The 25,386-nt window shown below is 39.6% G+C and overlaps 1 protein-coding gene across 3 annotated transcripts in view; it reads right to left on the bottom strand.

The window, feature by feature from the left end:
• The window catches only part of LOC139754814 (tectonic-like complex member MKS1), a 199,236-nt gene that overhangs the window by 53,876 nt on the left and 119,974 nt on the right, over positions 1-25,386 (bottom strand). For all 3 annotated transcript variants that reach the window (XM_071672658.1, XM_071672656.1, XM_071672659.1), the window contains exons 8-10: positions 23,755-23,860; positions 21,140-21,308; positions 6,968-7,096 (exon numbers count right to left, since the gene is read on the bottom strand). In XM_071672658.1, coding sequence (XP_071528759.1) covers positions 6,968-7,096; positions 21,140-21,308; positions 23,755-23,860 — 404 coding nt within the window. The remainder of the gene's footprint in view (positions 1-6,967; positions 7,097-21,139; positions 21,309-23,754; positions 23,861-25,386) is intronic.

Here is a 25,386-nt window from a genome sequence, read left to right on the forward strand (position 1 = left end):
ACCAAGAGTAAACGAATGTGGCCTTTGTTGTCTTTTCCTAGCACTACTTCGCACACATGCGGGGAAGGGGGTTGTCATTTCATGTGTGGCGGGTTGGCGATGTGAATGAATAAGGGTAGACAGTATGAATTATGTACATGTGTATATATGTATGTGTATGTGTGTGTATATATAAATGTATGCATTGAGATGTATAGGTATGTATATGTGATGTGTGTGGACATGTATGTATATACATGTGTATGTGGGTGGGTTGGGCCATTCTTTCATCTGTTTCCTTGCACTACCTCGCTAACGCGGGAGACAGCTACAAAGTATAATAAAAAAAATAAAATAAAAATATATATATGTGATATACCCCTGGGATAGGGGAAAAAGAATACTACTTACGTATTCCCTCCCTGTCATGGAAGGTGACTGAAAGGGGTAGGAGCAGGTGCTGGAAATCCTCCCCTCCTGGTTTACTTTTCCTAAAGAAGAATCAGAGAAGAGGATCATGTGAGGATTTTCTCTCTAAGGATCAGTCTTCTGTTCCTGACACTACCTCCCCAGTGCAGAAAATGATAATTATGTATGAAATACTTTTTTCAATACATATTCACCATTTCCCACATTAGTGAGAAAGCATCAAGAACAAAAGACTGAGCCTTAAAGGAAAAAATCCCCACTTGGCCCCCTTCTCTGTTCTTTTTTTTGGAAAAGTAAAAACTGGTGAGGAGGATTTCCAGCCCCTCGCTCTGACCCTTTTTAGTTGCCTTTTATGACACACAGGGAATACTTGAGAAGTATTCTTTCTTCCCTATCCCAATATTCGCCATTTCCCACGTTAGCATCAAGAACAGGTGGCTGAGCCTTACAGGTAAAAATCCTCAATTGGTCCCTTTCTCTGTTCCTTTATATGGTGAAAATAATACAAGAGGGATGGATTATCAGTCCCCCACTCCCACCCCATTTAGTCACCTTCTACCCTCATTACCTAAAATGTTTAACATAATCTTTCTCAACACCCCATAAGTAAAATACACTCAAATACCATGGGAAGAATGATAAACACTCTCTACTAATACCCTCAACTACTTTCCTCACCATGAACTCCGTGTGGATTCCTCATTCCTATTCTACCAACTCCAATCTAATCAAACTTCAAAGTAAATACGTGAAAAGTCTGTACCTCTTTTCCTTCCTCATCAACCCCTGCACTGCTGCTAACAGAAAAGCTGGCAACCACTGTATGCACAAAAACATGAACAAAAAGTCTTTAAAAACAAATAATTTTTTCATAATTGATTCTTATAATATTCAATAAATGCATTTATAAGTACTAAAAATGAAAAATATATCCTTCACACAATGGCAGTATCATAACCTATGAGTTTAAGAGGTAGGCTCAAAATTGGGAAACATTTTCATGTGTCAATACCTCAAGGGGATACTCTAGTCTTCAAGAGTATCCAAATCTTACTTCATCTCATGGTAACCTCTTTATTAAACTCTTAAGGGTAGAACTAAAGGGGAAGGCATTGCCTAACTCCATCAAGGGAACAGCAGTCACTGTTTTCCTTTTAAAAACAGACAAACCCTTGAGGTGTACTGGGGTTTTTAGCTTTTCAGACAATTTGGGAGCCTCACTGCCTCTGGGAAACACTGTGCCGGAGCTGCCCTCTGCCACTGGCCTGTCAAAAAGTTGAGGCAAAAAAGGATAAGAAGTGTCACTGGGGACTACCAATTACGTAAAGAAGTATAAGAGACAAATGATTTAGGGTGACAGCACTGAAAGCAAATAGGATGACTGGTGAGAGAAAAAGGAGGGAGCTTGTGAAGAAGATTAAAAGTTATGGTTTGGATGTGCTGAGATTGGGGAAACATATATCCTTGGGCTGGGTGTATGGAGTGAAAATGGAAATGATGTATACAAGTTATGGGAGGTGTGGAAGGAGGATTGGGATGAAGAGAAACAAATGATGTGCAATGATAAGCAATTCTGATATCACCGAGAGTGTGCATGTGTATATATGTATGTGTCTGTGTGTGTATATATATATGTACATTGAGATGTATAGGTATGTATATTTGCATGTGTGAACGTGTATGTATATACATGTGTATGTGGGTGGGTTGGGCAATTCTTTCGTCTGTTTCCTTGCGCTACCTCCCTAACGCGGGAGACAGCGACAAAGCAAAATGAATGATATATATATATATTCCAAACTATTCGCCCTTTCCCGCATTAGCGAGGTAGCGTTAAGAACAGAGGACTGTTCCTTCTTATGGAAAAGTTAAAAAAAAATGAGAGGGGAGGATTTCAGGCGCAAGGAAACAGACGAAAGAAATGGCCCTACCCACCCCCATACACATGTATATACATACACGTCCACACACGCAAATATACATACCTATACATCTCAATGTACACATATATATACACACACAGACATATACATATATACACATGCACACAATTCACACTGTCTGCCTTTATTCATTCCCATCGCCACCTCGCCACACATGGAATAACATCCCCCTCCCCCCTCATGTGAGCGACGTAGCGCTAGGAAAGGACAACAAAGGCCCCATTCATTCACACTCAGTCTCTAGCTGTCATGCAATAATGCCCGAAACCGCACCTCCCTTTCCACATCCAGGCCCCACACAACTTTCCATGGTTTACCCCAGACGCTTCACATGCCCTGATTCAATCCATTGACAGCACGTCGACCCCAGTATACCACATCGATCCAATTCACTCAATTCCTTGCACGCCTTTCACCCTCCTGCATGTTCAGGCCCCGATCACTCAAAATCTTTTTCACTCCATCTTTTCCACCTCCAATTTGGTCTCCCACTTCTCCTCGTTCCCTCCACCTCCGACACATATATCCTCTTGGTCAATCTTTCCTCACTCATTCTCTCCATGTGACCAAACCATTTCAAAACACCCTCTTCTGCTCTCTCAACCACACTCTTTATATTTCCACACATCTCTCTTACCCTTACATTACTTACTTGATCAAACCACCTCACACCACATATTGTCCTCAAATATCTCATTTCCAGCACATCCACCCTCCTGCGCACAACTCTATCCATAGCCCACGCCTCGCAACCATACAACATTGTTGGAACCACTATCCCTTCAAACATACCCATTTTTGCTTTCCGAGATAATGTTCTCCACTTCCACACATTCTTCAAGGCTCCCAGGATTTTCGTCCCCTCCCCCACCCTATGATTCACTTCCACTTCCATGGTTCCGTCCGCTGCCAGATCCACTCCCAGTTATCTAAAACACTTTACTTCCTCCAGTTTTTCTTTATTCAAACTTACCTCCCAATTGACTTGACCCTCAACCCTACTGTACCTAATAACCTTGCTCTTATTCACATTTACTCTTAACTTTCTTCTTTCACACACTTTACCAAACTCAGTCACCAGCTTCTGCAGTTTCTCACATGAATCAGCCATCAGCGCTGTGTCATCAGCAAACAACAACTGACTCACTTCCCAAGCTCTCTCATCCCCAACAGACTTCATACTTGCCCCTCTTTCCAAGACTCTTGCATTCACCTCCCTAACAACCCCATCCATAAACAAATTAAACAACCAAGGAGACATCACACACCCCTGCCGCAAACCTACATTCACTGAGAACCAATCACTTTCCTCTCTTCCAACACGTACACATGCCTTACATCCTCGATAAAAACTTTTCACTGCTTCTAACAACTTGCCTCCCACACCATATATTCTTAGTACCTTCCACAGAGCATCTCTATCAACTCTATCATATGCCTTCTCCAGATCCATAAATGCTACATGCAAATCCATTTGCTTTTCTAAGTATTTCTCACATACATTCTTCAAAGCAAACACCTGATCCACACATCCTCTACCACTTCTGAAACCACACTGCTCTTCCCCAATCTGATGCTCTGTACATGCCTTCACCCTCTCAATCAATACCCTCCCATATAATTTACCAGGAATACTCAACAAACTTATACCTCTGTAATTTAAGCACTCACTCTTATCCCCTTTGCCTTTGTACAATGGTACTATGCAAGCATTCCGCCAATCCTCAGGCACCTCACCATGAATCATACATACATTAAATAACCTTACCAACCAGTCAACAATACAGTCACCCCCTTTTTCAATAAATTCCACTGCGATACCATCCAAACCTGCTGCCTTGCCGGCTTTCATCTTCTGCAAAGCTTTTACTACCTCTTCTCTGTTTATCAAATCATTTTCCCTAACCCTCTCACTTTGCACACCACCTTGACCATAACACCCTATATCTGCCACTCTGTCATCAAATACATTCAACAAACCTTCAAAATACTCACTCCATCTCCTTCTCACATCACCATCACTTGTTATCACCTCCCCATTTGCCCCCTTCACTGAAGTTCCCATTTGCTCCCTTGTCTTATGCACTTTATTTACCTCCTTCCAGAACATCTTTTTATTCTCCCTAAAATTTAATGATACTCTCTCACCCCAACTCTCACTTGCCCTCTTTTTCACCTATTGCACCTTTCTCTTGACCTCCTGTCTCTTTCTTTTATACATCTCCCACTCATTTGCATTTTTACCCTGCAAAAATCGTCCAAATGCCTCTCTCTTCTCTTTCACTAATAATCTTACTTCTTCATCCCACCACTCACTACCCTTCCTAATCAACCCACTTCCCACGCTTCTCATGCCACAAGCATCTTTTGCGCAAGCCATCACTGATTCCCTAAATACGTCCCATTCCTCCCCCACTCCCCTTACCTCCTTTGTTCTCACCTTTTTCCATTCTGTACTCAGTCTCTTCCTGGTACTTCCTCACACAAGTCTCCTTCCCAAGCTCACTTACTCTCACCACTCTCTTCACCCCACCATTCTCTCTTCTTTTCTGAAAACACCTACAAATCTTCACCTTCGCCTCCACAAAGATAATGATCAGACATCCCTCCAGTTGCACCTCTCAGCACATTAACATCCAAAAGTCTCTCTTTCGCGCGCCTGTCAATTAACACGTAATCCAATAACACTCTCTGGCCATCTCTCCTACTTACATACATATACTTATGTATATCTCGCTTTTTAAACCAGGTATTCCCAATCACCAGTCCTTTTTCAGCACATAAATCTACAAGCTCTTCACCATTTCCATTTACAACACTGAACACCCCTTGTATACCAATTATTCCCTCAACTGCCACATTACTCACCTTTGCATTCAAATCACCCATCACTATAACCCGGTCTTGTGCATCAAAACCACTAACACACTCATTCAGCTGCTCCCAAAACACTTGCCTCTCATGATCTTTCTTCTCATGCCCAGGTGCATATGCACCAATAATCACCCATCTCTCTCCATCAACTTTCAGTTTTACCCATATTAATCTAGAATTTACTTTCTTACATTCTATCACATACTCCCAAAACTCCTGTTTCAGGAGTAGTGCTACTCCTTCCCTTGCTCTTGTCCTCTCACTAACCCCTGACTTTACTCCCAAGACATTCCCAAACCACTCTTCCCCTTTACCCTTTAGCTTCGTTTCACTCAGAGCCAAAACATCCAGGTTCCTTTCCTCAAACATACTACCTATCTCTCCTTTTTTCACATCTTGGTTACATCCACACACATTCAGACACCCCAATCTGAGCCTACGAGGGAAAGGAAGTGCAGAGATATGGTGGCTAGTAGCAAGTCAGTTCATGGATGATTCTGTGATGTCTGATGAGAGTATAGAAGAGTTACAGAAGGTCATAAGTGTAATATGATGCGTGAAAGTTTAATCAAATGGAGGTGAATGCAAGTAACAGTAAAGTAATGGTGTTGAAAAGGAGACAGAGAGAAAGTATAGATTTTGCAAAGCCATATAGAGTGAAAGAAGAAAGTGTGCTAAACTGTATTATAGATATGGGGGAGAACAACTGGAAGATATGAGAGAACCTAAGTATTTTGCAGCTGTCTTGAGTAAGTTTGGTGATATGGAAGGAGAGATAAGGGAGAAAGCAGTATAGGGCAGAAGAGTCATTGGGTCCCTTAATAGAACAAGGAAGGGTAGAGGTGTAAGTATGGAAGTGAAGAGCGGATTAAGGGACAGCATAGTCCTCCCACCCTCTGACCTATACAGCCAAAACATGGACATGGAATGAGTCACAAAGGTCAAGAATCACAGCTGAGGAAATGAGTCATTTGAAAGAAGCATGTGTCATGACTGGATGGAATGAAGAAAGAAATGAAGGGGCATATGAGAGATTTTGTATGGCCAGGAATGCAAAGGGAATGAATTGTATAGTAGTGGAGTGGGTGAAACTTAATAATTTGTATTGGTTTGGACATGAGGAAAGAATGAAAGACTGGTAGTTTTCAAAAAGCTTAATACTTTGTGGAGGTTTGGGAATGTGGAAAAATGCAAGACTGGTAGTCCACAAAGAGAGTAAATGACAGTATAGTTAAAGGGAATGGTGTGGTAGGAAGTCCACCTGTGACATGAGGAAACAGAGTGGAAGAATACTGGAGGGAGAGAAATGGTGGATGACTGCATGGAATAGTGTATATAAGGGATGCATGCAAGAACAGGAATAAGTGGAAACTCTTTTGCTGTGGCCACCCCCTTTATGGGAGTTCCCGGAGGGAACACGCATCAAATATAGAGAACAGAATACAAATAAATCCTTTACCTACCTTCATTCTGCCATAGTAGAGTGCTGAATTTATGAATGCTACACTTAATGCATAATCAAAAGCTAAACTCTTGTCTCAAGTGGTGTATGTTGCAGTTGATCATGTACCAAAAAATTATGTAAATATGTTGCAGTTCAAGGATTAACATATACTACACAAACATTCCACACAATATGATTTATAAAAATACATCCATCCTTGAGTCATCATCTACTCTACTACCTGTAATCAAAAACAAGGATAAATTCAAGAAGATCATGCATGAAATAAACTTCTTACCTGACTTTGATCGAGTAACATCAATAGAGAAAGGAGTGGAATAGTGTGCAATATGTGTGCTGTCAACATAGTCAACAACACAGGTGGGAGTAAATCCCTCACATTCTGTACCATTATTTGCTCTCCAACCTGAAAGGCATCAAGGGTTCTTATAAAAAATCAGAAGACAGGTGTCTTTGTCTATAAATGAAAATACATATATGCAATGACGTAAGTTTTACTTTATGTATTTAACTCAGTACACATGCATCTATCTACATTCATTATGCCACCTCTCATATCAAAACAGGATGCATTAAACAGCATCTTCAACAATCCAATGATCAATAGAAATCTGGATATTCAACCATATTTGCAAACCTACCAGGAACATGCTCTGCTAGGATGCTGTCATACCTTAAACTGAGTATTCCCAAAATGTAAACCTATTCACAATATTCTCTCAAAGGTCAGTCTTTCCACATTTATTCTCTATATGTGCCTCCACTTTTGCACTAATCTATTAGCCTATATCTATCCACTTATTATCTTTAACTCCATTCCAATTTACTGTACATGGGGAAAATCATTTACATGTTGCAAGGTTGAAGTTCCCAAACCTACAAACACGGAGGCCGTAGGGATGCATAATTCCTTGGGACTGACAATTTACACTGCTATCCTAACAGCAATTTTCTACTTATGAATCACACATCTAACAATTCTGTATCTCCTTCAACCTATCAAGCCTCATTTTATTCAAATTCCTAAAACTACATGATTTAAGATTTTTTGTGACGATTGTGCTTTATCAATCTCCCACTTATGCTCACGTATCAGTGGCATTACTGCACTTAGCTTTAACCTTTAATTTTCAATGCAGGTCAAAAGATGCATTCATTTGTCTTACCACAGTAAGAACTGTCTCGCTTCAGGTAGAAACTACTGGGAAGTGAGTTGAAGCTGCTGGCCACAACTAAAGAAACATCAAGCATCTCAGTCACCGATAGATCCTCATTGAGAGGGTGCATGACAGATTTACACATATACCATGAGAGTAATTCTTAGAATACAAGAAACAAATTCCTATAATATCTGTCTTTATATATTTCATGAAACTAAGCTTACTTCCTCATTTACTACGCCCTCCACTTATCCCTACTTTCTGGCAAATTCAGTTTCTCCTTCCAAAACTCTCTTTAACTCCTCAACTTACTTTCTTAAACCTTCATTCTTCCATGCTGTACCTATTTCTAAGCCCTCTACCTACAGGACTGCACACTTCTGGGGTAGCCTTTATTAATGCAATGTTTAAATGACTCCAAACCACTTCCACCTCATTTTGTGCAGTCACTGAATTTTCAAAGAAACAATTTTCTTGGAAGTTTGACGGTTTCATGCCACAACTTGTTGTATCTTTCTTGTTTACTTTTCACATTTCTAAATCCTATGCATATAGTAGTAGCAACTTATAAGGGTGGGATCACTTGGGATTGGGAAGAAAGAATACTACACACACATATGGAGAGAATGAGTGAGGAAAGATTAACAAAAAGGATATATGTGTCAAAGGTAGAGGGGACAAGGTGAAGTGGGAGACCAAACTGGAGGTGGAAGGATGGAGTGAAAAAGGCTTCGAGCAATTAGGGACTGAACATACAGGACGGTGAGCAGTGTGCAAGGAATAGAGTGAATTGGAATGATGTAGTATACCAGGGTGAACGTGCTGTCAACGGACTAAACCAGGGCATGTGAAACATCTGGGGTAAACCATGGAAAGGTCTGTGGGGCCTGGATGTGAGTAGGGAGCTGTGGTCTTGGTGCATTGCACTTGACAGCTAGAGACTAAGTAGGAAAGAATGTGGCCTTTTTTGTCGGTTTTCCTGGCGCTACCTCGCTGAAGCAGGGGGTAGTGATGTTGTATTCTGTAGGGTGGGATAGCACCAGGAATGGATGAAGGCAAGCAAGTATGAATATGTACATGTTTATACATGCATATATGTGTATGTGTATATGTATGTATATGTACATGGAAAGGCATTTATGAATATATATGTGCATATGAATGGATGGGCCTTTCTCCATCTGTTTCATTTATGAATATAAATGTGTATATGAATGGATGGGCCTTTCTTCATCTGTTTCCTGGTGCTACCTCACTGATGCGGGAAACAGCTATCAAGCATTATTAAAAAGCAATGGTCATATCACACAGCCTGCCTCACACCCACATGTATGCTAAAACTTTCACTCAACTCTCCATCCACTCTTATATATGTACTTGCTATTGTACAGAAGGCTTTCACACCATCCTATAGTTGTTCCCCTACACTCATATCCCTAACACATCCCATAAAGCATTCCACTTGATTTTGTCATACGCTTTCTCCAAATCCATAAGAGCTGCATACAACTTATCCATAACAGCTGCATACAACTTCTTACCTTTTGCTAGATACTTTTCTTACAGTCATTTTCATCACAAAAATCTAATCTACACATCCCCTTCCTTTGCTAAAACCTCCTTGCTCCTCACTAACTCTCTATACAACCACTTCCTTCACTCAATGAATGAACACTCTTGCATACACTTTTCCTGGTATACTTATCAGACTTATTCCCCTGTAACTGTTACATACATCCTTAGCAACTTTTCCCTTGCAGGAAGGAACAATAATAGCTCTCATCCAATCCACAGGAACAACCCTCTGCTTCCATGCTATATTATGTATCAAATGCATCCTTTCTTGTACACTTCCTCCCCTATACTTCAAAATTTTAGCCATAATCCCATCCACTCCAGGTGCTTTTCCTACTTTCAACCTCATTATCACCCTTTTTACCTCCCTTTTTGCTAAAGGCCCATGCACTTGTATCTTTTATCTTTAAAGAATCTGGTTTACAACTCCAAATGAATTCAAGAGAGGGATCTTGATCTTCAACAGTTGCTTGCAGTTATGGCATCAACGAAAATTGCATCCACACCATAAAGAACAAAAGTGAATCTGTCAGGAAAGCCTTTTCTCAGCCATTTTTTCAAACATGGCATTGCAAATCTGGATGTTGACATATGTGAAGATGGAGAAGGCCACGCCATTCAACCATTTAACATCCAAAAGAAAAAAAGTGCTCTATGTACCCTAAAAGTTTCAGAATTTGAAGACTGATGGAAAGTGCTTTACATCTTAAAATACAGAAAACTATGTTAACAGAATGCAGAAAACAAATAAAAGAGTACATTTGGACAATGCTTTCCATCTATTTATCTATATTTCTGATGCCCATTTCATATAGGAACTCCCATCAAGGGGGTTGACCAAGGCAAAAGATTTCCACTCACCCATATCTTTATATGCCTCCCTTGCATACAGAATTCCATACATTCTTCCCCCATTTCTCCCCAAGCAGTATTCTTCCACTCTTCTTCCCCGTCACATGTCGTCTTCCTCTCAAACTAACCCCTTTCACTACACAATCACACATTCCCTGTAAACTCCCCATCTCACATTCTTTCCACATGCCCAAATCACCTAGAAATCATGATTCATCCACTCTTCCACTTAACAATTCATTCCCTTTGCATTTCCTGCCAAATCAACTTTATCATACAGCCCTTATTTCTTTCTTTCCATTTAGTTATACCACATCCTCCTCTCAAACTGCTTATTTCCATAGCCTGGATTCTTGACCTCTGTGACTCACTCCTTGTCCATGTTTCAGCTACATAGGCCAGGGTCGAGAGGATTATGCTGTCATTTAATCCTCTCTTCACTTCCATGCTTACATCTTTACCTTTCATTATTCTAATAAGGGGCCCAATGGCTCTTCTACTCTGTACTGCTCTCACCATTATATTTTTCCTTCCAAACGACCAAACTTAACCAAGATAGCTCCCAAGCACTTGAATTCAATCACCTCTTCCAGTATTCCCCCCCCCCATATCTATATCACAGTTTAATACACTTCCTTCTTTCACTCGAGAGGGCTAGGCAAAATCTATATTTTCACTCAGTTTCCTTTCAAACACCATTACTTTTTTATTTGCATTTATCTTTAATTGCCTTGCTTACAAATGTCATAAAACACACAACCTTCTGTAACTCCTTCACTCTCAGCAGACAACACAGTATCATCAACAAACAGGATTGTCACTACCCACCATTTCATCCATAATACTAGCCACTCCAGGTGCCTTTCCTACTTTCAACTTCATTATCCCCATTTTAACCTCCACCTGCTATAGGCCCTTGCACTTGTATCCTTTTCCTTCCACACTCAATACCCAAGAAAGTAACAACTGCTGCTTCATCTTCTCCCATTTTCATCTGTTCTTCAAAATACTCTTTCCATCTCCCCTTCACTTCCTCCTTTTGATTCAGCAACTCCCCTTCCTTACACCTCACATTAATTTTTCCAATCTTACATCCACCTCTTTCCTTTTTCCCTTCCTTCCACTACAATTTCTTATTTTCCCTAAACTTTTCACTTAACTTTCTTCCAAAATCTTCATCTACTCTTTCTTTATTTTCCTCTACCAGCTTCTTTACATTCTGCTTACACATCTTAGATTTTTCCCTCCTCCTTTGCTGAACTTTCACTAGTACATTCATTTTGAGCAACCTACCATGTCTTTTTCTTCTCTTCTAAAGCATTTCTAATCTCATCCATCCACTGTACATTTCCTCTTTTAATCTTATACATCTCAACCTTGTATCCAACTACTAATTCTACAACTTTTAAAAGTCTTTCTCTAAACATTTTAAACAGCTTATTTAGACACGACTACATCCCTATATCTACTGCACTTTCACTTAAACTTTCTGTCACCATTTTATTCTGCTGCACAGCCAAAAAGTAAACATTACTTTTTGGCTGTTTTGTATGACTTAACATGAAATCTATAGCTATTTTCACTAGGTTACTGCACACCCAAGTTTTCATATTATGATTCCTAAAAACTACCTTGTTCATAGAAATGAATGTAATACTTTTTGAGAAATATAACATGACTTGTATATAGCATCATCTTTTGAGGGTTATGAAAGTGTTCTAGCCTAACATCTAGCCAGAGAAGCGATTCATTGTCTTCTTTGTTTGTTTAGTCAAGTGTGTTGTCCTTCCTATTTAATAATATATTTTGAGAAAAGAAAATTGAAAAATAATATCATAGCTGAAAATTAGTTAGTGCTACAGCAGTACTACAAGGAAAATAATGAAAAAATAGATTACAATTGTTTTAAAATGAAAATTATATCTATTTTTATCTTATCATCTATGCTTATTTTCCTCAGTGCATCCCTATCATCTAAACTCTCCTACCCCAATACTGAGATGGAAATAACTGGTTACAGCAACACTTTATGCCAGCACAGACCCACCATGTGCCACAGAGAATTCATGTCACCCATCTACTTCACAAAGCTAATGAATAAAGTGCTGGCACTAATGTTATTCAATAGGTACTTGTTAAACAAAGATTGGCTTACTTTGGGTGCAGTAAAAATGATGTAAAAGAAAAAAGGAAAGTACAGCAGTGTACAGTTTAGAGTTTCCAGTTCATGGAGATAAGTGGTCAGTTGTCTCATGGTTAAAAACATACTTTTTACTTGGTGAATAATACAATACTTGTATTTCTTATGCTAGTTTTCTAACAAACTTATCTTCAGTATGTTATTACTAAATGCATGAACTAATGGTTTTCTGCATAATTAGAAAAAAGAAATAAGAAAACTTACCTAGCACCTGGAGTTATATTTATCTATTTATTTATTTATTTTGCTTTGTCGCTGTCTCCCGCATTTGCAAGGTAGCGCAAGGAAACAGACGAAAGAAAATGGCCCAACCCACCCCCATACCCATGTATATACATACTCGTCCACCCACGCAAATATACACACCTATACATTTCAATGTACACATATATATACACACACAGACATATACATATATACACATGTACATAATTCATACTGTCTGCCTTTATTTATTCCCATCGCCACCTCGCCACACATGGAATACCATCCCCCTCCCCCCTCATGTGTGCGAGGTAGCGCTAGGAAGAGACAACAAAGGCCCCATTCGTTCACACTCAGTCTCTAGCTGTCATGTAATAATGCCCGAAACCACAGCTCCCTTTCCACATCCAGGCCCCACAGAACTTTCCATGGTTTACTCCAGACGCTTCACATGCCCTGATTCAATCCATTGACAGCACATCGACCCCGGTATACCACATCGATCCAATTCACTCTATTCCTTGCACGCCTTTCACCCTCCTGCATGTTCAGGCCCCGATCACTCAAAATCTTTTTCACTCCATCTTTCCACCTCCAATTTGGTCTCCCACTTCTCGTTCCCTCCACCTCCGGCACATATATCCTCTTGGTCAATCTTTCCTCACTCATTCTCTCCATGTGACCAAACCATTTCAAAACACCCTCTTCTGCTCTCTCAACCACACTCTTTTTATTTCCACACATCTCTCTTATCCTTACATTACTTACTCAATCAAACCACCCAACACCACATACTGTCCTCAAACATGTCATTTCCAGCACATCCACCCTCCTACGCACAACTCTATCCATAGCCCACGCCTTGCAACCATACAACATTGTTGGAACCACTATTCCTTCAAACATACCCATTTTTGCTTTCCGAGATAATGTTCTCGACTTCCAAACATTCTTCAAGGCTACCAGGATTTTCGCCCCCTCCCCCACCCTATGATTCACTTCTGCTTCCATGGTTCCATCCGCTGCCAGATCCACTCCCAGATATCTAAAACACTTTACTTCCTCCAGTTTTTCTCCATTCAAACTTATCTCCCAATTGACTTGACCCTCAACCCAACTGTACCTAATAACCTTGCTCACCCCTGGAGTTACATCACTTATTTTTCATTCCATGAATATGGTAAATTACATTTTTAATGTGCTTTTACACACAATTATCTTTAGTAAGTTTATGGCTAATCTACACACTAATACTGAAGTACATAGAGTGAAACATTATGAAATATACTGTAACAGAAACATAGGCAGTACACATGTACAGTTTAGAACATTTCCAACAAAGTGAGGGGAGTGCAGTGTAGTCATCTCACAGTTCAAAACACATCTTACCTAGTGTATGATTTGGTAAAATGTATTCTTTATCTAATTTTCTATTCATTTCTTTTCAGCAGGTTCATGACTACTTCACACACTAAAAATGAATTACATACTAATACAAATAATGGAAATGTGGGTGATGCAGTGGAATGCCTGCAATTCAGGTAAGAAAGGTGAGTGATCATATTTCAGCAAAAAGAACTCATCATTTTTTAGTGAATGATACATCAAATCAAATTCTCTCTACACTCTCTGGGTATTTTTCCATATAAAGAGGTAGTAAAAGCTTTGTGGAAGATGAAAGCCGGCAAGGCAGCAGGTTTGGATGGTATTGCAGTGGAATCTATTAAAAAAGGGGGTGACTGTATTGTTGACTGGTTGGTAAGGTTATTTAATGTATGTATGACTCATGGTGAGGTGCCTGAGGATTGGTGGAATGCGTGCATAGTGCCATTGTACAAAGGCAAAGGGGATAAGAGTGAGTGCTCAAATTACAGAGGTATAAGTTTGTTGAGTATTCCTGGTAAATCATATGGGAGGGTATTGATTGAAAGGGTGAAGGCATGTACAGAGCATCAGATTGGGGAAGAGCAGTGTGGTTTCAGAAGTGGTAGAGGATGTGTGGATCAGGTGTTGGCTTTGAGGAATGTATGTGAGAAATACTTAGAAAAGCAAATGGATTTGTATGTAGCATTTATGGATCTGGAGAAGGCATATGATAGAGTTGATAGAGATGCTCTGTGGAAGGTATTAAGAATATATGGTGTGGGAGGCAAGTTGTTAGAAGCAGTGAAAAGTTTTTATCGAGGATGTAAGGCATGTGTACGTGTAGGAAGAGAGGAAAGTGATTGGTTCTCAGTGAATGTAGGTTTGCGGCAGGGGTGTGTGATGTCTCCATGGTTGTTTAATTTGTTTATGGATGGGGTTGTTAGGCAGGTGAATGCAAGAGTTTTGGAAAGAGGGGCAAGTATGAAGTCTGTTGGGGATGAGAGAGCTTGGGAAGTGAGTCAGTTGTTGTAAGCTGATGATACAGCGCTGGTGGCTGATTCATGTGAGAAACTGCAGAAGCTGGTGACTGAGTTTGGTAAAGTGTGTGAAAGAAGAAAGTTAAAAGTAAATGTGAATAAGTGCAAGGTTATTAGGTACAGTTGGGTTGAGGGTCAAGTCAATTGGGAGGTAAGTTTGAATGGAGAAAAACTGGAGGAAGTAAAGAGTTTTAGATATCTGGGAGTGGATCTGGCAGCGGATGGAACCATGGAAGCGGAAGTGAATCATAGGGTGGGGGAGGGGGCGAAAATCCTGGGAGCCTTGAAGAATGTGTGGAAGTCGAGAACATTATCTCGGAAAGCAAAAATGGGTATGTTTGAAGGAATAATGGTTCCAACAATGTTGTATGGTTGTGAGGCGTGGGCTATGGATAGAGTTGTGCGCAGGAGGGTGGATGTGCTGGAAATGAGATGTTTGAGGACAATGTGTGGTGTGAGGTGGTTTGATCGAGTAAGTAATGTAAGGGTAAGAGAGATGTGTGGAAATAAAAAGAGCGTGGTTGAGAGAGCAGAAGAGGGTGTTTTGAAATGGTTTGGGCACATGGAGAGAATGAGTGAGGAAAGATTGACCAAGAGGATATATGTGTCGGAGGTGGAGGGAACGAGGAGAAGTGGGAGACCAAATTGGAGGTGGAAAGATGGAGTGAAAAAGATTTTGATTGACCAGGGCCTGAACATGCAGGAAGGTGAAAGGCGGGCAAGGAATAGAGTGAACTGGATCGATGTGCTATACCGGGGTTGACGTGCTGTCAGTGGATTGAATCAGGACATGTGAAGCGTCTGGGGTAAACCATGGAAAGTTCTGTGGGGCCTGGATGTGGAAAGGGAGCTGTGGTTTCGGGCATTATTGCATGACAGCTAGAGACTGAGTGTGAACGAATGGGGCCTTTGTTGTCTTTTCCTAGCGCTACCTCGCACACATGAGGGGGAGGTGGATGGTATTCCATGTGTGGCGAGGTGGTAATGAATAAAGGCAGACAGTGTGAATTGTGTGCATGGGTATATATGTATGTGTCTGTGTGTGTATATATATGTGTACATTGAGATGTATAGGTATGTATATTTGCGTGTGTGGACGTGTATGTATATACATGTGTATGGGGGTGAGTTGGGCCATTTCTTTCATCTGTTTCCTTGCGCTACCTCGCAAACGCGGGAGACAGCGACAAAGCAAAAAAAAAAAGAAAAAAAAATCTCTATAGGTTCTAACCTAATGCATGAAGTAAAAAGTACCTAAATATCAGACAGAATATGTGACATACCCTTGCCTAGCCAATTCCACAGTCCCAAAGAAATGTAGATATGACAGATAGGTGGTTACCTGTCTATAATTTTCTCTATGTGTTATATATCATTTTCATTACATGAATAACATTTGAGTTATTCGGTATATTATGTCCATTATTCACAAAAATTCTTGGGTACATTTCGTTTTCTACATGATCCTTAACCCCTTATTCACATGGAAAAGGACGTAATAATACAGCATGATTCACAATTGTGCAAACCTTTTTTGGTACCAGTATCATGATGTTACCATATCTGGATAAGGAGATACAGGTACACCACCGATTTTCCGGCAACTAACGGTTCGGCATCTCCTTTAGTCTGAACAAAATTATGTGAGGGCACTTGAAGTTACCGTGGCCACCAGACTAATTTACCAGGCGGCCAAAGATGGTGTTGTGTGTAGGGCGCGCTTATTTACATTCCTTACACTGCACTCGTTGGTCGTGATACTGCAATTCTGCGAGATTCTTAGCTTATTTTGCTTAAATCTAACCCTAGCTATGGCTTCTAAGACATAAGAGAGTGTCAGTCGTGGTGTCAAACGTAAACACCAGTCCATATCGATCCAAGATAAAGTAGAACTATTGAAATAAATGGACTGTTGGTGTTTTGGTGCATAAACTGTGTGGCATCTAAAGTACTGGTTCATCAACTGTTTATGATATAAAGAAGCAAAGGGAGAAAATACTGAATTCTATGCAGACAGCGATTCCAAGAAGCAAATGACAAATAGAAAGATGGTAACAGTACCGAGCACGATCGAGTGATGCTGGAATGGTTTCGACAGTGTCGGAGTGATGGAGTGGACTTGTCAGGTAGCATGATAATGGACCAGGCTAGGTTGTTCCATAAAGAACTTAAATCACAACATGAGCATGACTATAGTGAAGGATGGCTTCAAAGATTCTCATGAAGCATCATGGAATTTCCATGAATAAAGTGTGGGGAGAAAAGCGGTCTGCAAACCATGAAGAAGCTGCTGAGTATGTGGATGAAGTTGCAAAACTCATAGCTGACGAGCACCTCAGCAGGTGCATAATGCATATGAAACAGCATTATTCTTACGATGCACACCTAGGAAAACACAACAGAAGACAAAGAAGACCCCACAGGATTCAAACAGGGGCGTATCTAAGGGAAACAGTGCCTATGGCAAGCATATGACACCATATGACACATATAACACCAATATTTCTCATTTTCATCACTTCCACCAAGGAGATTATGTTTTTACCAACATTTGTTTGTCTGTGAGCAACTTTCTACAAAAGTTATGAACAAATTTTGATTAAATTTTCAGGGAAAGTCAAAAATGACAAAAGGACCAATTGATTGGATTTTGGAAGTGATCCGAATCATTGTCTGGATCCAGGATGTCATTACAGAAATATCAATTTTTGTCTATTGAACTAATAATGATATCAATGTGATTCCAAATGCCAAAGATATGTTTCCGTGGTCAAGAAATCTAAATCTTAAGATCCAAATCATTGTCTGGATCCAGAATGCCATTACGCAACTGGTGCCCCCCTTCAAGTGGCACCCAGGGCACCTACCCTACCTGCCATACTCTAGATACGCCACTGAATTCAAACAATCTAATGACAGACTTACTATCTTAGGGTGCTTAAACATTTATCATTTGTTTAATTTAAATTCTTAGCAGTCCATGGTATACTTTAGACACATGGGAGATGTATAATAAGTGGATTAGAGGTGTGCTGAATGATTATTACGTGACCACTGTTGGTCCAGCAAAATGGTTAATCCAACAAGGCTCTGGAACCAACAGTGCCGGAAAATCAGTGGTGTACCTGTATTCAGCAAGCTGTTCATATCCTACATTATGCCAAAACTAGAATATGCTTCTCAAGTTTGATCAATGCATCTAAAAAAGCACTAAGATCTAACGAAGAAGGTCCAGAGGATGGCAACAAAGATGGTACCAGAATTAAGAGAAGTGAGTTCAGGAAAAAGCTTGAGGCCTTCAATTTGCTCTCCAGGGAAGAGAGAGAGAAGTGAGGGGTGACTTCATCATAACCTTTAAGTCTTCAAACAAGCACTGAAAGACGATTGGATAAGAGAACTGGAAGAAATTATATTAAGGAAGAAACTAATCAAAAAGAACTAAAAAAGTACTTTTACAGTAAAAAGAGCAGTAGATGAATGAAATAAGCTGAATGAGATTTTAGTAATTTTCAATAGTATACAAAAGTTTAGAGAGTTGTACGATAGTAGAGAATGTTCAGGATAATAGGCCCAACAAGTGGAAGACTCTCTCCCCTTACAGTATTTAACCATCCATACAAATTTAATCTATGACATCTTTCAAAGAAAGGCTTCTAGTGTTACTCAGGACTTCTTTCCAGAAACTCCTGCAGCCCAAGGCTGTATTATTTCCAGTAGTATGGAGACGTGGATTCCTATGAAGTGAGATTTTAATGAGACAGTACTCCCAATGATACAGCCCCACCAACAGTGACCTTTTACTCACAGTGTACCCACATGCAGGCAGAATCTGGTTACATTTCCCCTCCATAAACTAAAAACATATAATCAAAACAAGGCCACTAAAGTGACATTGTTTGTCTTGAACAAAGCCTTGCATAATTCTTTTAAACAATTTTATGCCCTTGTTCACATACTTTCCTAACAAAAATGTTTAACAAATGTAAGTCAAGGTACAACTAACTCCCATGATTACATTCTCTACCTCTCAACCTCATGTTGCAATATCAACTACACTGGTGCACCTGCAAATGAAAAATATCATGAATAGCCTAAGAACAAAGGCTTTGTTCGTCTTCGAGAAGGTCTCATCACATCAGAAACAGTGAATATTCTATAACCATGTATTTAAACACAGCAGTGCAGACAAGACAAGTGGCATCAGATATGAGTTATGAGCATTCTACTTTTATAAATGTGGCATAAGATTTTTTTTTTTTTTTTTTATACTTTGTCGCTGTCTCCCGCGTTTGCGAGGTAGCGCAAGGAAACAGACGAAAGAAATGGCCCAACCCCCCCCATACACATGTATATACATACGTCCACACACGCAAATATACATACCTACATGTAGGCATAAGATTATCATTATTATTATCATTATTATTTTCATCAATATTATCATTATTATCATCATCATCATTATTAAAATCATTATCATTATTATTAGTATTATCATTATTCTTATACTTAATCGCTGTTTCCCGCATCAGCTAGGTAATGCCAAGAAACAGACGAAGAATGGCCCATCCACTCATATACACATATATATATACATAAATGCCCATACATGCACATATACATATAAATATATGGATACATATATATACACATACAGACATATACATATATATACACGTATATTCATACTTGCTTGCCTTCATCCATTCCTGGCACTACCCCACCACACAGGAAACGGCATCACTACCCCTTGCTTCAGCAAAGTAGCGCCAGGAAAACAGACAAGAAAGGCCACATTCATTCACACTCAGTCTCTAACTGTCATGTGTAATGCATTGAAACCACGGCTCCCTATCCACATCCAGGCCCCACAGACCTTTCCATGGCTTAAACCAGACACTTCACATGCCCTCATTCAGTCCACTGACAGCATATCGACCCTGGTACACCACATCATTCCAATTTACTCTATTCCTTGCATGCCTCACACATAAAATATGATATAAAAATTTGACTTTCATATAACAGGAATATTTCATTATACTTTGTCACTGTCTCCCGCGTTAGCAAGGTAGCGCAAGGAAACAGACAAAAGAATGGCCCAACCCACCAACATACACATGTATATACATACATGTCCACACATGCAAATATACATACCTATACATTTCAACGTACACATATATATACATACACAGACATATACATATATAAACATGTACATAATTCATACTTGCTGCCTTTATTCATTCCCGTCACCACCCTCCCACATATGAAATAACCCCCCCACATGGCGCGAGGTAGCACTAGGAAAAGACAACAAAGGCCACATTCGTTCACACTCAGTCTCTAGCTGTCATATATAATGCACCAAAACCACAGCTCCCTTTCCACATCCAGGCCCCAAACTTTCCATGGTTTACCCCAGATGCTTCACATGCCCTGGTTCAATCCATTGACAGCACATCGACCCCTGTATACCACAACGTTCCAATTCACTCTATTCCTTGCACGCCTTGCACGCCTTTCACCCTCCTGCATGTTCAGGCCCCGATCGCTCAAAATCCTTTTCACTCCATCCTTCCACCTCCAGTTTGGTCTCCCACTTCTCGTTCACTCCACCTCTGACACATATATCCTCTTTGTTAATCTTTCCCCACTCATTCTCTCCATGTGACCAGACCATTTCAAAACACCCTCTTCTGCTCTCTCAACCACACTTTTTATTACCACACATCTCTCTTACCCTTTCATTACTTACTCAATCAAACCACCTCACACCACATCATGTCCTCAAACATCTTATTTCTAACATATACACCCTCTTCCACACAACTCTATCTATAGCCCACGCCTCGCAACCATATAACATTGTTGGAACCACTATTCCTTCAAACATACCCATTTTTGCTTTCCCAGATAATGTTCCCGCCTTCCACACATTTTTCTTAATATTCAGAGAACCACTCATTTATGAAGTTCCTATAATGTATGGAAAAAATAAATTTACCTGTATTTATACAGAAACCTGACAGTAATCCAATGACAAAACTTACCTTGGGGGAGGTGTAAGACATAATGCACATACAACGAAGTAGCTTCAGTAAAGTGCAAAGCACGTGTGATCTCCCCAGTCATCAGCATACGTAACTCTCCCTCGTGCAGCTGCTCATTCCAGTCCAACCCAACTATCTGTTGCATACTTTCTAGTCGCTGTTGTGCCATCTTGAAAGATATGCAAATGAGTAAATAAATTCTACTGTATTCATCATCATTAACACCGTAAATACTTCACAGCCCAAGTTGGATGAGGTAGCATTTTCCATGCATGTCATACCAGAAGGAAATTACTTCATGCGTAAGCAGAAACCATGCCTTCTAGCTTTTCAGGTATAGCTAATGATAGGGTTAATGCATGTGCAAAGCATTAGATTGGGAAGAAGCCGTGTGGTTTCAGAAGTGGTAGAGGATGTGTGGATCAGGTGTTTGCTTTGAAAAATATATGTGAGAAATACTGTGAAAAAGAGATGGATTTGTAAGGAGCATTTATGGATCTGGGGAAGGAATATGATAGAACTGGTAGAGATGCTTTGTGGAAGGTCTTAAGAGTATATGGTACAGGAGGTAAGCTGCTAGAAGCAGTAAGAAGTTCTAATCAAGGGTGTAAGGCATGTGTACAAGCAGGAAGAGAGGAGAGTGATCAGTTCCCAGTGAAGGCTGGTCTGCAGAAAGGGTGTGTGATGTCCCGATGGTTGTTTAATTTGTTTATGGATGGGGTGGGTAGGGAGGTAAATGCAAGAGTTTTGGAGAGAGGGGCGAGTATGCAGTCTGCTGGGGATGAGAGGGCCTAGGAAGTGAGTCAGTTGTTGTTCACCAGTGTTACAGCACTGGTAGCTGATTCAAGTGAGAAACTTAAGAAGTTGGTGACTGAGTTTGGAAAAGCAGGTGAAAGGAGAAAGTTGAGAGTAAATGTGAATAAGAACAAGGTTATTAGGTTCAGCAGGGTTGAGGAACATGTGGGTTGGGATGTAAGTTTGAAAGGAGAAAAATTGGAGGAACATGTAATGGAATTCAGATCCATTTGACCTGGAGAAATGGTATGTCAGTACAATATAATATTACTATATACCCTATGAATTTTCAACCACGGTGACAGTAGAATGGCATCACTCCATACTCAGTCCAAGAGTTGTGGGTCAACTCTAAGTATGGGCAGACTTGGAAGTTATCAAGTGCTAAGTACATAAACAGCTCATTATTCTAATCATATCAGCACCTTTTCCAAGATTATATCTTTAACTGCCCCAAGAAGAATGATAAAATAAGTGTTAGCTTTATCACTTAATTCTAATCACTGCACATCATTCCTAACTTTTTTTTTAACACCATCCTTAACTGCCACATGGAAAGTGGAATAAGGACATACGAAAAGTTTATTTTTGGATATACCTGTTTATCAATGCTGCACTTTCTAACTCTTTATCTTATGTCTGCAACTTTCTACCAACCGTCTCATTAGAACTGTATCAGCCACGTATATTTATAAGCAATGACCATTTTCACTCTTCTCTAACACTAACTTAATTCCTCTGCTCATGTTTCTAGCCAAAACCCACGTCAGTATGTCATCAATGGAAATACCTTAAAACTGCGGTCAAATAAGACATCATTTACTAACTCCAATCATGACCTTCAGCCAATCACAACATATTCTATACCTTCAGACAAGCACTCTACCCATACCATAAAAAACTTGTGTCATCTAGAAACTTGCCAAACCATACCACTTAAGAGGTCCACTCCACTTCCCATTCCTCCTCACTTGTATAAGAAGTTGCAAACACCCTCTCATAAACCTCTTGCACTTTTCTAAAAATGTATCTTATGGATTGAGGCTAATCCATTCTTATATGATGTCCATCTAAAAATAAACCATCCTCATCTTTCATTTTACCACATTATCAGTATCATTTCCCCATCATACACCTTATTATCTCAGACACTTTACTTTTTAAGAGTTCTAAAATCAGTATGCTAAAACCGACTTTACAAAAGGTTGACAAAGTTCTATAACCAGTATGCTAGAGACCTCTAAACAAATAGTTGACTATGCCACATCACTGGAACACATCATTACTTTACTCCAGAGCAATTCATTAATTGCTGATCTTTTAATCATTCTTACCATATCCATTCTCCTTTCATTCTCAGACCACCTTCACCCTTCATCCTCACTTCATAAAGCACTTCCCTCTCAATATCCTCTCTGTAATTCCTTAAATTCTCTCTATTTACTCTATGACATAGCCATATCCAGCACAAGTTTTACCATTCTATCAATAAGGGCCAACTTTAACTACCTCAGATCAAAACTGGCTTAATCACATTCTTTGTCAAATTTCCTTAGCTGTAGGAATACATTAAATAATTTCATAATTTTTCTAAGAATTCATGCTATCTGACAATCTTGCAACAGTCCCTAATAACTAAACTTCTAATCTTTCATCCTACATTAGTTACACCCCAAATATCTGAAATTTTGAACTCTCACTAATTTTTTCAAGCAATTTGTTTCAAAATAACAAGTTGACAAGTTCTCTAAAATGTGTGGTGTGATTACATAAAAAAGCAAAGAATTGTTAACATTTAAATGATGTAACTACAAACTGACCTGTTGTACTACATTATCTTGGCATTGCTCCTCTCTAGAATGAGTGAGGGATATATTCTCAATTGTATATTCATACAGAGCATTATCACACCCAAAACTTTCAGTCCTGAAAAGGAAAGTACTCAGTATTACAAAACTGAAATTCAACACTATTCTGTTACATGGAAGTGATGAAAAATGAGAAATTAAGGACATAAATAACATTTATTGATCAATTCATCATACCAAACCAGAAATAACTGAAATAGATAAGTAATAGGTGGCAGACAACCAAAAACTAGGATCTTAGAAAGGTTAGTGATGGTGATGCAGTGATCCACTACTATAATCCTTGTCACATTCCCCTCTAGCCCAGGCTGTTGCTTTCTTCTCTTTCTTCACTTACACATGGGTTACTAGTATTCACTACACTAGCCCTCACTCTCTACATCTCAAACATAATATCTGACAACACAAAATTTCTTATTCTCTACATTTATTCTCCCTTTTCCCAACAAAGTATAGTAAAAAAAATCATGGCAGCACACCAATTTGATGATTCACTCACAATGAATTAGAAAAGTACCACCAGTTATGGATGGTTGAAAGGTTCCTAGGGAACACTTGCCCATTATTAAACAACTGAGATCCATCTCATTCCTTCAGACTCCTCCTAAACCTGGTTCTTTCTACATTCATTGCTGGAACATTTGCAGTCTCAAATCCAACATACTCTCGGTAGAACACCATTTCTCCACTAATTTCCATGAACTTTCTGAAATCCAACTCTCTAAGGCTGCTTCCCCATTACAATATCACATCTCCAAGCATAAACTCAACCATTAATTCTGCTCCAATGATGGAGACTGTGCTTACTATACAACAATCTCCAAATTCTGAAGCAATCTGGCTCATAATTCTTCTATCCATGTTAACAATTTCCCACATATGCATAGTAATGCAGAGAACCAATGACTGAGCCTTAAATGAAAAATTCTTGCTAGACTTCTCCAAGTGTTCCTTCTTTGGAAAGTAATTTAGTAGGGAAGGATTTCCAGTCCCTTGTTCCTATCTCTCTTAATTGCCCTCTATATGGGCAGTATTCTTTCTACCCTGTGTTTTGTATATCTCCTCCCCAATTTCACCAACTATGTAAAAAAAAAAAATTTAATTTGAGTTTCTGCCGAAAACCACAGCTCTATACATCTATGCACTGAAATAAGGGGATTTCAGTGCTCAAGTTCCTGACTGTGTCATGACCACTTTTCCAACACACTGGAATGCTCCCACTACAAAAAGACCATTTCTGCCCCTTGGGGTCCTCTAACCATTTTCTTAATTCTATCTCTTCCACATGATTACCCCCATCTCCAATTCCCATGGCTGTTCAGCTTTCGCACTTCGAAAGACCTCAGCAGTCTTACCTGCACAGTTTCTTTAGTGACCTTCTTTATGGTGGATATAGGCTTCACAAGCCAGGATGCCTCTATCTGTGCTTACCACATAATGGAAATTATATCAATAGGGATGCATTCCTACATCCCTTCTTATAGTAGGTCATTCTCCACTAATCACACTGCTGACTACTATTCTATTATATTAAAAAGACTATATAAAATCAGAAATAAGGGTAATATTCATTTTACAAGTCAA

This window comes from Panulirus ornatus, chromosome 17, assembly GCF_036320965.1.
Source record: "Panulirus ornatus isolate Po-2019 chromosome 17, ASM3632096v1, whole genome shotgun sequence".
Lineage (NCBI taxonomy): Eukaryota > Metazoa > Arthropoda > Malacostraca > Decapoda > Palinuridae > Panulirus > Panulirus ornatus.